At 36.3% G+C, this 14,350-nt stretch overlaps 2 protein-coding genes across 3 annotated transcripts; both read right to left on the reverse strand.

The window, feature by feature from the left end:
- Window positions 1–381: 381 nt before the first annotated feature.
- LOC127637694 (cAMP-dependent protein kinase type II-alpha regulatory subunit-like) lies at window positions 382–6,823 on the reverse strand. The gene is made up of 11 exons (XM_052118905.1): window positions 6,538–6,823; window positions 5,266–5,301; window positions 4,958–5,013; window positions 4,786–4,869; window positions 4,535–4,641; window positions 4,278–4,431; window positions 4,018–4,119; window positions 3,849–3,923; window positions 1,558–1,626; window positions 1,323–1,431; window positions 382–1,223 (listed from the first exon to the last, which is right to left on the reverse strand). The coding sequence occupies exons 1-11, from the start codon at window positions 6,713–6,715 to the stop codon at window positions 1,102–1,104; spliced, it is 1,092 nt and encodes a 363-aa protein (XP_051974865.1). The 5' UTR covers window positions 6,716–6,823; the 3' UTR covers window positions 382–1,101.
- Window positions 6,824–7,614: 791 nt separating this feature from the next.
- Window positions 7,615–13,977, reverse strand: LOC127637434 (phosphatidylinositol 4,5-bisphosphate 3-kinase catalytic subunit gamma isoform-like). Of its 2 annotated transcripts, none has more exons than XM_052118498.1 (11): window positions 13,772–13,977; window positions 10,767–12,758; window positions 10,447–10,512; window positions 10,134–10,359; window positions 9,943–10,046; window positions 9,622–9,768; window positions 9,443–9,533; window positions 9,217–9,347; window positions 8,742–8,853; window positions 8,488–8,645; window positions 7,615–8,400 (listed from the first exon to the last, which is right to left on the reverse strand). In XM_052118498.1, the coding sequence occupies exons 2-11, from the start codon at window positions 12,753–12,755 to the stop codon at window positions 8,119–8,121; spliced, it is 3,306 nt and encodes a 1,101-aa protein (XP_051974458.1). In that variant the 5' UTR covers window positions 12,756–12,758; window positions 13,772–13,977; the 3' UTR covers window positions 7,615–8,118. The 2 variants fall into 2 exon arrangements, with proteins under 2 accessions (XP_051974458.1, XP_051974457.1); XM_052118497.1 differs by having other exon boundaries at window positions 10,767–12,763.
- Between the last annotated feature and the right edge of the window lie 373 nt (window positions 13,978–14,350).

Raw genomic sequence — 14,350 nt, forward strand, 5'->3', positions numbered from 1 at the left:
TCTGGTCCTGGATGCTGATTGGTCAAGAGCCGTGTTTTATTCATGATACAGCTCTGTTATTTTGTTCTTAAAGGGATAGTTCACCCAAAATGCAAATTCTGTCATTATTTATTCACCCTCATGTTGTTCCAAACCCGTACTTCATACTTAATGTCTTCTGTGGAACACAAAAAGAGATGTCAGACGGCCAGAATGACCACTTCAGTGACCATTTATTTCCAAGTGACTGAAACATACTGTTTTCAATTTTGGGTGAACTGTCCCTTTAAGAAATATCCGATATTATGAAATGTACCCATAAACGGAAAGGTAGACTGATACAAATGTAATAAAAAAAACTGCTTCAATATAAACAAATTATATTCTTTTTACTTGCATTAATTAACAATACAAAACAGCATTGCTTTTACAGTTTCTTTGTGCTCTAGGCAAGTTAATAAAAAAGAACAAGTTATAAATTAAAACAAAGTGTAAATTTGGAACAGACATACATATAAATATCTATTAAAAATGCAAACAAATATAAACTCTTACTTTTCTGAACAAAGAGTTGGTTAAATAATCAAGCCAAAGTACTTGCATGTGTATCTGGAGTTAAAACATGGGCATTTACAAACCATGCAACAAAAAATGTGCCATGTTGATTGTGCGTTCTGTACTGTCCTTTTGTGTATTAAGCGTTCAGAATTCATAAATCGATCAGGCACAAAATTACCACTATGTTAAGAAGTCTTAACATTGGTTTACATTACAAAAACTGTGAAACTACCAAAAAGTATTTTCAAACTGATAAGATGTACCTAGTACATTGTGACATACCTTTGTTGACTTTCCCTCAGTGAACAGAATACATACAGAAAAACACAGATAGTGCACTAATACTGGCATCAACAGAAATGTTTGACAAAACTGCCCTTTTCAAATAGTCAAAAATGTAATATACAATAGTATGCAAATATCTAGCAAAATGTAGTTTAAACGTTTCTAAAACATGTAACAATGTAGCAAGAATAATTTTAAAATAAAATATAACCATGTAATATCGTATAATGTAAGCATATGTAGAAAAAAGCCAATCATATAGTATAGACTTTGTACTCTTCACACTGTTCCTGTGTTTTTGTTAAAAAGTTTGATCATCTGCTTGTCGTAGTAGGACATGTTCCTCTTCATGATGTCGATAGCGGGACCAAGTAGCCTCTCAAAAGCCTGAATGTCCATCACTACCAACAGATACACAGTGAGACAGTTAGCTTAAAGTTTGACAACATGTGAATCACATCAGAAATGTATAAGAATTATAATCTTATCAGTTGTCAAACCTAAGCATTTGACATTTCCCATGGCGTAAGCAGAGGCAGTCTGAGGTTTGTCTGAGACCAGCTCTCCAAAATACTGTCCTTCAGAGTAGGTGGATTCTTCTACCTCGCTCTGGTGGAAAAATACGGTGAGGCAGAAGGTTAATTCCCCAAAGGAATGCATGGATTAAGCTAAGGTAATTAAAATCACACCCTATGAAGGAGCAAATCTGGAAATGCTACATGGATAAACACTTACCCCACCCTTGTCGAGGGCTAGTCTCACTTGACCAGATTCAATGATGTAGAGGCAACAAGCAACATCTCCCTTGAAAGACAAGTGGTGGGACAGTGTGCGTAAGCTGAGAAATGCTTAGGAAACATACGCTAGTATGTAGACATGAATGCTTGGGTGACACATTGCAGGTGCACAGTTTCGTTATACGTAACAATGTATTTTACTGTTGCTGTGGTAGAAACCATTGGTTTAGTACCATTAAACCAACTGAAGCATATTCAGGTAGCTAGGTAGCTATATATGGACAGTCTAAACCAGGGGTGCACACACTTTTTTACAAGATGATCTACTTTTAAATGACCAACTCAATACGATCTACCAACTAAAAAAAACAGTTTTGTATAAAAAAAAAAAAGCTTGTTGGGACTACTGCATTTATGCCTACATGGAATTCATCTTCTAATTAATTAAAACAAATATATAATAATGTTCAATGTTGATATCATTCAATTTTAACTCTAAACCCAAAACACCTACAGCACAATATAAAAAAATAGCCAGGGCATTTACCTTATTCTGATGACTTGCACTGAATTGAATCAGACAGTTTTGTATAATCCGGGCATTAGCTGCTAGTAGCTAGCCTCAAAAACTGCTAGCATCGCAATTTCGCGCTCTGTTCTCACAAGCCCTTGGAAGGCGCGAACCTAGTTGTCATGGCAACTGAGTAAACAAAAATCTCACCTGGTCAAAATGTACTCGTCAAGTGCAAGTCAGACAGAAACTAAAATATGGAAAAACATTATATTTATTTGTATAAAAATTTTACGAAATACATTTACATTTTGTGCGATCTACCAGCATTGTCTTTGCGATCGACGTATTGGGCAACCCTGGTCTAAACTAACTACCGAGCCGGTTTCAGGTCTGAATTTAGCAGTTGTGCACCATTCAGAAGTGAATTAAGAATGGCAATTAAATTCCAGTTCAATTCCTGATTTTAAAATGAATTTGAATTGAGATAGCATACTGTGTAAGGGCCAAATTACTTAAAGAAAATTAATAAATAATTAAATGCGTCTGCCAAATGCATACATTTAAATGTAAATGCATAATGTCTAAATGCATAAAAAATCTAAAATAATAAACATAAATTTTGTTTAAGTTTGCATCCATTTTCATTTTAGCATTATATTTGGCTAGATTTTTCATTTAAGCGTGAAATTAATGTCTTTTTATTTGTATTTTCAGGATTACGGCTATCAGCACGTCACTCAATTAAGTGACAACATTTTGGTTGCCGTTTTTCCTTTCTTTTAGTAATGGATCTTCTATTACAATACTCTCAACATACTTTTTAAATATAAAAAATAATGATTGAAATGCCACCTAAAGCATTTGTTTTCCATTTACTCTGCTATATACAGTACAATATATTTTATTTTAAGGAGAATGGTGGAAGAGCATTTCCAATAATGCTTTAATTTAATCCATATTTTACACAAGCAATAGATTCATATTTTGATCTATTCAGTTTTATGACACTATCTGAAAACTATGTGGTGGACCATTTCTTATAATTGTTTTAATGGCTGTGTTAATTTCACTTAGCTTAGATAAACAGACCCTCTGCATAGTCACTTCTGCATTTAGCCTCAGTGGCCACCACAACATCCGGTTCAAGCACCGGAAGTAATCTTTGCCTACTGTTTCAATGAGTGCTGTCTACTTTACACTCGCTGTTTGGAAGATCTTCCATGGATTATTGTGAATGATGTCAATCGCATTGTGAGGCGGATGGCATCTGTACTTTACTCTCACTTGCTTACTAGAGTTAATAATTATATATATATATATATATATATATATATATATATATATATATATATATATATATATACTGTATATATACTATAATATAATTAGTTATGATCAATAGTTAATCGAAATGTGAAAGAGTTTGCTACTACCACAGCTTGCTATCGGAGAATACTATACTGGAAATCTGCATAGTCACTGAGGTTTTAGTGTAAATATTTAGGCAATATACCATAGATAGAGTTAATTCTACCTATATGAGAGAATAAACATCATTCATCTAAAATTATTGTAATTATTTAAGTCACATAATGTGCCTTGTTGTGTTGGACTAATGGAATTATACTGTGTTGAGTTTGCGGGCATGGCCAATTCAATTCAAATTCCTTCTCATGTAATTATTAATTTTGCCCAGCCCTGTAATTTAATCCTCAGGTATAATACTCAAAAATCTTTTGTGTGTGTGTGTTGTCATGTGAAAAATAAACAATTACCTGAGCAATAATGGTTTCTCCATCTCTGTACCGTTTACAGGTTAAAACATCTACTAGTTTCATCTTTTCCACAGGCTATAAAAAGACCATAGTAAAGTCTGTTATCAATCAAGCGCTTCTCAAAGACACAAAGTAGCTAGTCTATATAAAAAAAGAAGGCAGTGATTACCTCAAGAGAGCTGAGAGTTGGATGTGACTTAATGAGAACTTCGTACAACTTCCTCTTCTTGGCGTTATTCCGAACAACGATCTTTTGGAAGGTCATCCTGTCCTAGAACATAAAAAAAGGTCTCCGAGTTATCCAAAACCAGAGCTTTTGGAGTTTCTAAACAAATAGTTTTAGTCACAATGGACACTTCCCATGTGACTTCAAGTATTTGGAAAGTCTCATTGTTGATAGACAAATCCAAAAAAGGTAGATGCACTTGCCAAACACCACAGAGCTCCGAATGAGGCAGCAATGATTGTTGCTACCCATGGTGTGTTGTACATTAGGGCGAGCTCTCCAAAACTACCATGGCTTTTGTAGGTTCCAACCACTATCTCTTTTCCATCTATTGTAATACGGATATTGAAAGATCCCCTGAAAAAGTCAAAGAACAGTGGTAAAGTGAAAGGTAGTCGCTACCTCTTGCCTACGTAGTGCTTATTGCCCCTGTTTACTATCTATTATTATCTGTTCCCACCTTTCGATGACATAAAATGTATCTCCATCTTCACCCTGGTTGACAACATGCTCGCCTTTCTTCACAACCTTCTCATACATGGCGTCCAACACTTCTTCCATCTGCTCCTGCTCAGAGACAAGCAGAGAATAATTTTAATCCAGCACTGATGATTCATTTGATAAATGAAATTAGGGTTTAAGTGTGTATTCTCGGAACACCAGAGAAGACATTTCTTCTTCTTCTTCTCCAAAGACAACCTCCTGACTTACCTCCTCCATATTCTTGAAAAGAAAAATGTCTTTAAAAGCCTCTTGCAGATGATTTCTCTGTTCATTTGTTTTGGGGTGAGTGATCTAGTGCATCAAATGAAGCAAGTACACTTAGTGTTAATTTTTTATCATGATAAAAATAGTATTAATGGGTCTTGAATTGCTTTCTAACCCTGGGCTCCTTGTCCTCCTCATCAAACACATCAGAGTTATAAGGCTCTGCAGACACTAAACACACATTTATGAATGCTTTCAGATGGTTAGACATGTAATTTTCAAGTATATTCAGTGTTGTTTTAACTTTCATCAAGTAAAGTAGTTAGACCTGAGTGGAAAAAGCGTAGGCAGTTTGAAGAACCTTTGAAGAACTCCCATAAAAATACAGTAAATATTTCCAGGCTTGGGGCTGACAGACACATTTGATGTCATTCACATACATTAGTGAATGACATTGAGAGGGCAAATGATTAAATGATTTACCTGCAGCTCGTCGTACAAAGCGGTTGGTTACAGGTGCTATAAATAAGAAGACAGCAGGAAAAGTGTTTGATGATGTTGGAACTACAACTAATGAAAAATTAGGCAAATGATCAGTGATGTAAGAGTATGAACATTCCAGAAAGACGTAAAATACACATAACCAGCCTAATAATATCAGTCTGGAAAAAATATTTTTATAGTTCACACTCTTTCACACGTTTTATTATATATGATATACATTATGAGTTACACATTTTTACATATTTGCAATGCAAATTTAATTTATTGAAATATTTACAGTATGTATTTAAAATAGTATCCATTAATATTAAAATTATAAATGTCATTAATACATTTTTTATAACAAATAAACAACAATGCAACAAGCATTACTGCTGCATGCTGTGTTGTTGTACAATATATATATATATATATATATATATATATATATATATATATATATATATATATATATATATATATATACACAACATGCGATAAAAGGAATATTTTCCATGGTAATCAGCAGTGATGAGAGACGGTACATTCTATCAATCACTTGTTTTCTATTTTCGGCCTTCACTGTGAACCGGCATACAAAAACATCAAATAAAAATAAGGCTGGGCATAGAAATGCATTAATTCTTTGACTACAAACTCTTCAGACATGTTTAGTAAGTTTTGTTCTCTATTTTAAGTGCAGCTATGCTGTGTTCTGTTGTCACTATCGCTGTAAAGGACCTGTTTTTAGATAATCAAAACGGGTTTTGGCTTGAACAACCCACAATGTCGCAAGGGCGGTACGTGAACGGTTGCTCTTGTGCCTCATCATGAACGTGCACAGGAGATCAACGGTAAGCGAACATTTTCACTAAATAATACATTATATTTTGGTTTGTTTCTCACCAAACCTTAGCATATGCTTTCATAACAATCATGAGTATCATGTAATAATTTATTAGACTTCTGAATTATACTTTTGAAGCTTGAAGATGTGGTCACCATAAACTGCCATTGTATGAAATCACTGAGCACAAGTTTTTTTTCACAATTTCTCCCTTTGTGTTAAGAAAAAGAAAGAAAGTCATATAGGGTTATAACAACACAGGGGTGAGTAAACAATGACTGAGTTTTCATTTTTGGGTGAACTATCCCTTTAAGGTGTCCCTTTAGCCCCGTTGTAGCCTATTGTTTTTTGTTTGTTTGTATGTTTTTTTTTTTACTCTCTTCAAAGCACCACCACCACAGTACTTTTCTGGGGAAATCACTTACCAACCAGCTCTTCCTCATCCTCCAGCTGAGTTTCTTCGATGCTTGCCGGTGCTAGATATCTGAGTGACCTGAAGTACCGCATTGAGAACTGCAGCAGATCATGCGGCTGATTCCTCAACACCTCCGCTGTGAACTCTGTCAATAGCTCTTTAAGGCCTTCTGGGATCTCTACACTCATTTTGAATGAATTAAATGGCGTTATGATGGGTAAATATGAAAAAGTGATCGATATTTATCAGATTATGAGTGAGTTTGTGACAGATGATCGATGACAGCTCTCATCTCTCGCATCTATCGAGGCTGAAGTAACGGTTACTACAATCACGTGATCAGCGACGCTCAATGGGCGGGAAAACTCTTTCCGCCAAAGTTCGTATTGTTATTTACCTTACTTTATAACACTTTACTATAGAATTTGTAATACGTTTTTGATGGAGATCCCATATCCATTTAATGTTTATTACAGATAACAAACTAATAAAAAAAAAATCGCAAAATTAAAGTATTTCTCTACTGAATATGTCATATCACTGTATACTGCCTACTATGTCACGAAAAACTTTTAAAACAGCAGTATGCTACAGTGTCACATGATGATTTAAATGACTTCCAGATGTCATACTTTATTTTTTATTATTTAATTTTATGTAAAAGTCTTAAAAATAGAGCTGTACAAAATCACAGCAGTAAGTCTATGAAAAATTAAGGTATTGCCTTGTGAAATACAGAATTATGTGTGGTGTACTGTTGCATACTATACTACAAATGTTGACCCTGTCCTATGTGATACACATCCTGTGCACACTATGCATACTGTACACTGAAATGTTTATTTGGCATTCTGAATATTGGTCAGTTAGCATAGTTTTGATGTAGTAATAACTGCAGTAACTATAGCATTTTGGCAGAAATTACAATTATATATATATATTTTTTTTACATAGAGTTAAAAAGTTGCTAAAGATGTTTAATGACATCTTATTTAATATGGGGGTTGTGATATAATAGATTTAAAAAAAATCTATTATATCACAAGCTAAAAAAAAAAAAGACAAGAATTGTCATGACATTGTTTTCAAAGCAATTTTAATATAAAACCATTAAATATTTATAGAAATAATTTCATGTTTGCATATGTAGGTGGTTCCAACTAAAGCTGGTAATATATCAAATTAAGAAATATTATTAACCATTATTATAATTTATATTTTCCCACCACCACCTTTTAATTTTTTTACCATGAAAACAAAATTATTGAGACACAGCTGTTCTCAAATGTCATAGTCAGAAGATGTCACAAATTATTAGCAAATTTCGCCTCTTAAGCAACTGAGTGGATCCTCAAACTTATACCAACAGCATACCAGCTCTTCTCCAGTGATCAGACTTATGGGCCTGTGAGCGATCCAGTCTCTTGGACAAACCAGACTTTGTTACAGTGCAAATACCCAAGATTATATCAAAAATGCAACTTAAAAGCCTAAACAAAAGAGAGTAAACATAATTTAGGTCCTTAAAAACCTTTTCGGTTGAATTCTTCATCTAAAATGATATGTACTCTAGGCAGGATTGATGGCACGCTCAAGCTGAACGTTTCTCTACACCTTGTTTAATGCCTAGCACCAAGTGTAGGAACCAGTTGAACTGCACCGTCCAACCTTTGTCTCGACAGATCTCGATTTGGTCCAAGAAATGTTGTTTGGCTTCGTCCTCAGAGCGTCCGACTGTAAGCGCTTCCCGTATGTACTCAATGTCCTCCTTGCTGGTCAGCTGTGGCATACCCGTCATGAGCATCATAGAGAACAAGATGATGAGCAGGTTGGTCTGGTGTCTCAGAGCCAGGTAGGCCTTCAGGCAAACATTCTGTTCATAAGAAAGATTATGCTTAGTCACTGCAAAATAATATAATATGCTGTTATAGGTATGAGATAACAGAGTATATGTGTATACCTGAAATTTAAGGAAATTAGGGCTACTTTTTTTCCCAATCGTGCCCATCACATAAAGGAAATCAGGAGTTAAGACAAAGGGCACCCGTTCCTTGCTTATCCCCAGGAAACTCTTATAGTTTCCAAGTATATGTCCAAAATCAATGTGGAACAGGTTCCCTAGTTGCAAACATATACATTTTGTATTTATTACTTCAACTGTTTATTAATCAAACAAAAGAATTCAATCAAAAACATTTTTGTGATAGCAATTACCCGTTTCTGTGATCATTATGTTGTCGTTGTGACGATCACCAATGCCCAGGACATAGGTTGCCACACAGTACCCTCCACATGAGAACACAAACCGATCTACAGCCTGCTGATGCTGAAGATGATGATGGTTGGGGATGGAAAAATGCACAACTATGAGATTCTCAATACCTGACCGTTTTCACTGTACACATTTACATTAAGCGAACACAGACATGCAAACATTAAACATCTGACATTGTCTTTTAGCAACATGACTTAACCACCTCATTAGAACCTGAACCTGACTAAAACCACAAGCAATATATATTTTTTTTCCCATGAGAAGCTTTAAAAATAGCACACTGCATGTATGCAGGTGCTATGTTTAGTCTTCACAAAGGCAACCCCTCTTAAACAAAGACCCTAATGCACCAGGAAGTGAGACATTTCCTTCCTCGTTTGTACATAAAACAGTTGTAATAGAAACAACATTTACCTTGTCCTCATTCACACACTTTTCACAAAGCCATTGGCTGAGGATTTCGTCTTTAAAAGCACCAGTGTTCCCAACAGTACTTTGCTGAATGTTAGCGATAGTCGTGGCATCCTTCACTATTTCAATCATCCCTAAAAGATAGAAGTTAATTCTTAAATTTGTCATTTTAAGAACCCCAGAAAATTGTATTAATGCATTTTAAAAACAATAAATCCACCACCATTACCAATTTTATTTCCTGTGGAAATACAGCCATATGGTAACAAAGACAGATCCAAGCATTCCAGCTCCCAGATAGACTCCATTATTAGCAAAATCTGTAAGAATAACATGTCTATTAAAAAGACAGCATAGATAAATTGAGTGATGACTGCATCCATGCATTTATATGGTGACAACACCTGCCTGTAATATCAGCATGTCCTGACGAAGGTCATCCCCATCTTTAAAGATTATCCCAATAGTGTCACTCGACAGGGTGGTAGGGTCAGCTCGCTTAAACTGCAGCCACAAGGGTTTCTTCTTGGATGCCATTACTTTGCATTGCTCAATCTGTAAAAAAGAATATATTCACCTAAAGGGATCTTGACATTTTGGGTGTTTTGAAGTTATCCGAGATAATCAAATTAAAAATGGGGTATAATAAGTAGTGGAGATTGATATTAAAAACAGAAATAATTGGAGCAAAGTAGAAGTTAAAATGAAATAGTATCAGATTTTACATACTACCAGTGCCCCAGCCCTTAGGCCTGGGTCATAAGGTACTCTGAAGCTCTCTGGCAACCCGGACATTTGCAGACCTTCGAGTTTCTGACGCAGCTGAAAAATAACTATAGTGTTCCCACCAGATTAGATATAAATGCACTACGGGGACCAAATGCAATGCACTAGGGACAAATATTGGTTGTAGACATTACCTTGTGCGGACACGTCATACTTTTCAGCAGACACAAGCTTAATCTCACGGGTGACTCTTTGCAAGGCCTCTGTTATCTCCACCTGCTTCCTGAAGTCCTGCAGCATAGCTTCACCACAGCCACGGAGGTAAGCTTCCAGGATTACAGCATACCGTTGCTGGTAATGCATGGATTGAGCAATTTCACTACGCAAGAACCAGAACAGGAAGTGGCCAATACGCTTGCTCTGCAAAAGAGTCACAAGAGTAGTCCTATTATACTGAAAACACATCAAACTGGTTCAATACTTTTGACAGATCAGGTTTTGACTTACTCTAAGAGCACGTTTGAGAAGGAACCTGGCAAGTGCACTGTCATGGTACGGTTCAAATTTCACAGCCTAGAAGACAACAAATAACCAGTAATAATTTTTTTTTTATTACATATAAAGTTGTATAGAACAAAATCTTTGGGTTACATTGTTTACAATGGCACATCAGGAGGTCAGTCATTTCATGTTATGTAAATACTTCCTTCGAATAATAATTTTAATAACTAACTGAAGTTTCTTTGTTGATGTTGAGTTAGTGTGTCTGAGTTTTATGCAAAACCAACCACAGAGAGTTTCACTCTTGTAAATCACCTGAGCCTTACCTGAACAAGCTGCAGGAGATACCGTAGAACATCATCATCTCCTAGAGTCTCTAACTTTCTGACTGCCATAGTGCGGACATTTTCATCAGAAAAGTGGCAGTCCAGTAACTGTAAAGCCAGACCCACATCAAGCGAGCTTCGGTCCCATATGGTACTCTGCTCCAGTAGATGATGTGTTATCGTCACAGCCTCTTGTTTGCCCCATTTTACAGAAGAAAGAAACTTGGGATATGCTTTGGGATCCCGCATACACTCCTGCCTGAAGTGCCAAAGCAGCTCTTTATCTTCTGCACTGAGCGGATGCAGAGGGTCAGTAGCAATAATCTGCTCAAACTGTTTCCGCAAGTGATTTGGCATCTCTCTCTTCCCTCTCTCCCCTTCCATGTCGGAGTCTTGAGAATCCTTGCTCTTAGGGAGAGCCACAGGGTAGCAATACTTGTCTAGAAGAATCGCGACAGCCATTGAAGTGGTCTTGTCTGGGTTAGTGGCAGATGTAAGCTTGTCTGCATTAACACTGCTGTTGTCTTCACTTTTCTCTGGCATCTTCCACATATGCAAGATGAACTCCCCTTGTCTAAGTAGAGACCTGTGGTCCACCAGTAACAGGTTGACATAGTAGAGCAAGCGGCTCTTGCTTTTGCATTCATTTTCCTTGCAAGTTTGAGTCTGGGCTTTTCCACAAGACACCTGTAGACTAAGTCGTGCTCCTTTGGGTATGTCCTTGATCTTTATATTGAACTCCAGCCAGGTGTTCCAAAGCACCTCATCTGTGAAGGGTTTCGAGGTTGTCCTCTCTTGGGCCAGTAACTGCTGACCATGATAAATACTGGCCTCAACAAACACAATCAACTCTGAATTGCGTGGAAGGACTGGTATGTCAATCCCCAAAATCTTCACCCTGAATTTTCGATTGCAGTCCCATAGTGAGATGGTGAACACCTTCTCGTGGTCTTTTTCAGTGATGGTCAATTGTTCATGAGTGCCAGATACACCAGTGCAGTCATCAACCTGCGACCAGTCTTCTTTTTGGACTACGTCTTGTTCTGGGTTTGGCGGAGGCTCTAACACCAAATGGATCTCTTCGCCGTTTTTAAGACACTGTCTGATCCAGTGGAAGTCTTTGATAGCGTAGTTGCCATATAGGTATTCCTCTCTTCCGCAAACCCTCAAGACAAAATCAGATTCGCTGACGTTCTCTGATATGCCTAAAAGTGCTCTCTTATTTGCAATCTTGGCAAAGAAGCTTTGAAGAACCTGCACAGGTGTATCATCTATAGATACCTTAATGGTCTGGCTTGTTGTCTCCTTGTGTATAACCACCAGAATATGGTTGTTACTTATTTTGCTCAGCATGTATTCAGGGACAGGCTTTGTGGTTATACAGGGATCCATTGAATAAAGTTTCGGATCTCTGTCAGACAGTTCGATTTTACGAGGGGTGAGTAGCTTTCTGCGTGTGAACTCTAGTTCGTCGTCATGGACGTTGCTTACATCTGTAACATCATATTCAATGAGGTGGTTCAGAAACCTTTGGTACTGAAGAGATTCATCAGATGCTTGAGGCCTATTAACCAAATGAATTTTCCCCATGTCTTTTCTCAATGCTTTCCAGTAGCGAATACAGTCAAGGGTTTGGAACACCTGGTGCTTATCATAGATCTCATACCAGCTGCCTTTTTTCTGATAGAGGAGAATACAATGGTCTGGTGAGTATTTCTGGTAAAATTCAGGGCATAGCTTTGTGGTAACTGCTCTTTGCCAGAGCTGAACCTTCACTTGCTCTACCGTCCAGTTCCCAATGACTTCTAATTGCAATGTGTCAGGGCTCTTGCTTGATTTGTTGGTGGTGGGCAGTACAAACTCAACAGCTATGTGATCCATGGGTACAGCTGAGTTGGATGTGAATGCTTTCATCTTCCTTCTCCTCCTCTTGTTGTTTTCCTCTCTACGAACTACTGGTGGCTCATCATCACTGGCTTGTTGTTCCATAACCTATGCTAAAAGTAATTAAAACAAGAAAGTAATGTTCACAATATGGACTGGAACTGGCTTTTTCACTGCATATATAGGAGAATGAATGCAAAGCCATAACCAACATACAAATTTAGATTAGCGGTTAGTTAATATGGGGTTTTCAATGGCTGAACCACCAACGCTAACCTCCAATCCTAAATACTTGGTTAATTTGCTGTTATACCACTTGTTGCTTGTTTTGAGGCAAGTATGGTGAAATAAAAATTTCCCAATATTATAAATGGAATAATATTATTGGGCAGTGACCCCCTCCACCTCCACCAATTCCTGAATATTTGATTGGCTTTTAAAGTCATAAATGAATGTGCGCATGAATAAATAAACAACTTAGCTCTTTTTGATTTATTAATGTTATTATTCAATGACAACACATAAACATTACTTCCCCAAACCATTCAAATTTGAATGGGACTCCATTAACACAATCTTTTAATATGGCTATTAAGTAACAAGTGCACAGGTTAAAAAATAGTCTCGAAGACATTTATCAAGTCAAATATTTATTTTTGGTACCAAATTATAATTTTATTTTCAGATATTTTCTCTAGACTTATTCTACTTGTTAGAGTTACATCATCTAATTTGAGATAAGTTAAAGGAAGCTATATAGAAGCAGGAAGCACGCATGTGTTAAACCCGCCAGAGAAACACAAATGTTCAACAACAAAAGTCCACAACTAACGCGGACCGAAACATTGCAACCAATAAAATAAACATATCATACCATTGATCAGTTTAAAAGAGGAACGTTAAAAATAACATTTACAGGAACTCACTGCCAACGCGGAAGTTTCTTAAAATAACCCTCTGTAAAGTTTGATATGCATTGTAAAAACAAAGCAATTTAGTCAATGGTATACTGTCTTTGTACAACAAAACAACAAGACACACTAATTACACTAACGAATCATCAGAAGTAACGGGTTTGCCGGCTGGTGTAAAAACAAAAGCAGAATAAACTCATAACTCACCGTTCAGCAAACATAGAGCCAATGACTCTGGAGGTGGTCGAGAAAACACTTATGCATGGATGCAGTGAAGCTCAATCCAGACCATATATAAAAGCTCTTAATTGCAGGAATTATGATCCAAAATAAGTGCGATCTGTCAAAGACGCCCGTTCATTCCCTCCTCTCACCATCTGATCTCACTCATAGCTTGAACTGTTGCTTTCATTGGTTTGACACTATATTCAGGGTCACTCTCTCTCTCTCTTCTGCTGTGAAATGTGACTGTAGTTTAGCTCATGCATGTATTTTGCACAGACGATAATTGCTTTAGATATATTGCATTTTATAATAACAAGACTCTGGGTTATTCTCTCTTGCCATTCGATTGTTTTATATTTATTATGTGTTTTGCATTGACTTTGCATAATTTAGTGTTATTTTGCACTGACTTGCATTTTAGGTTTATTTTTAATATCTAATTTTTTTTTATAATATATATATATATATATATATATATATATATATATATATATATATATATATATATATATATATATATATATATATATATATATATATATATATATGTATAATTTTTAT

This window comes from Xyrauchen texanus, chromosome 45 (assembly GCF_025860055.1).
Source record: "Xyrauchen texanus isolate HMW12.3.18 chromosome 45, RBS_HiC_50CHRs, whole genome shotgun sequence".
NCBI lineage: Eukaryota > Metazoa > Chordata > Actinopteri > Cypriniformes > Catostomidae > Xyrauchen > Xyrauchen texanus.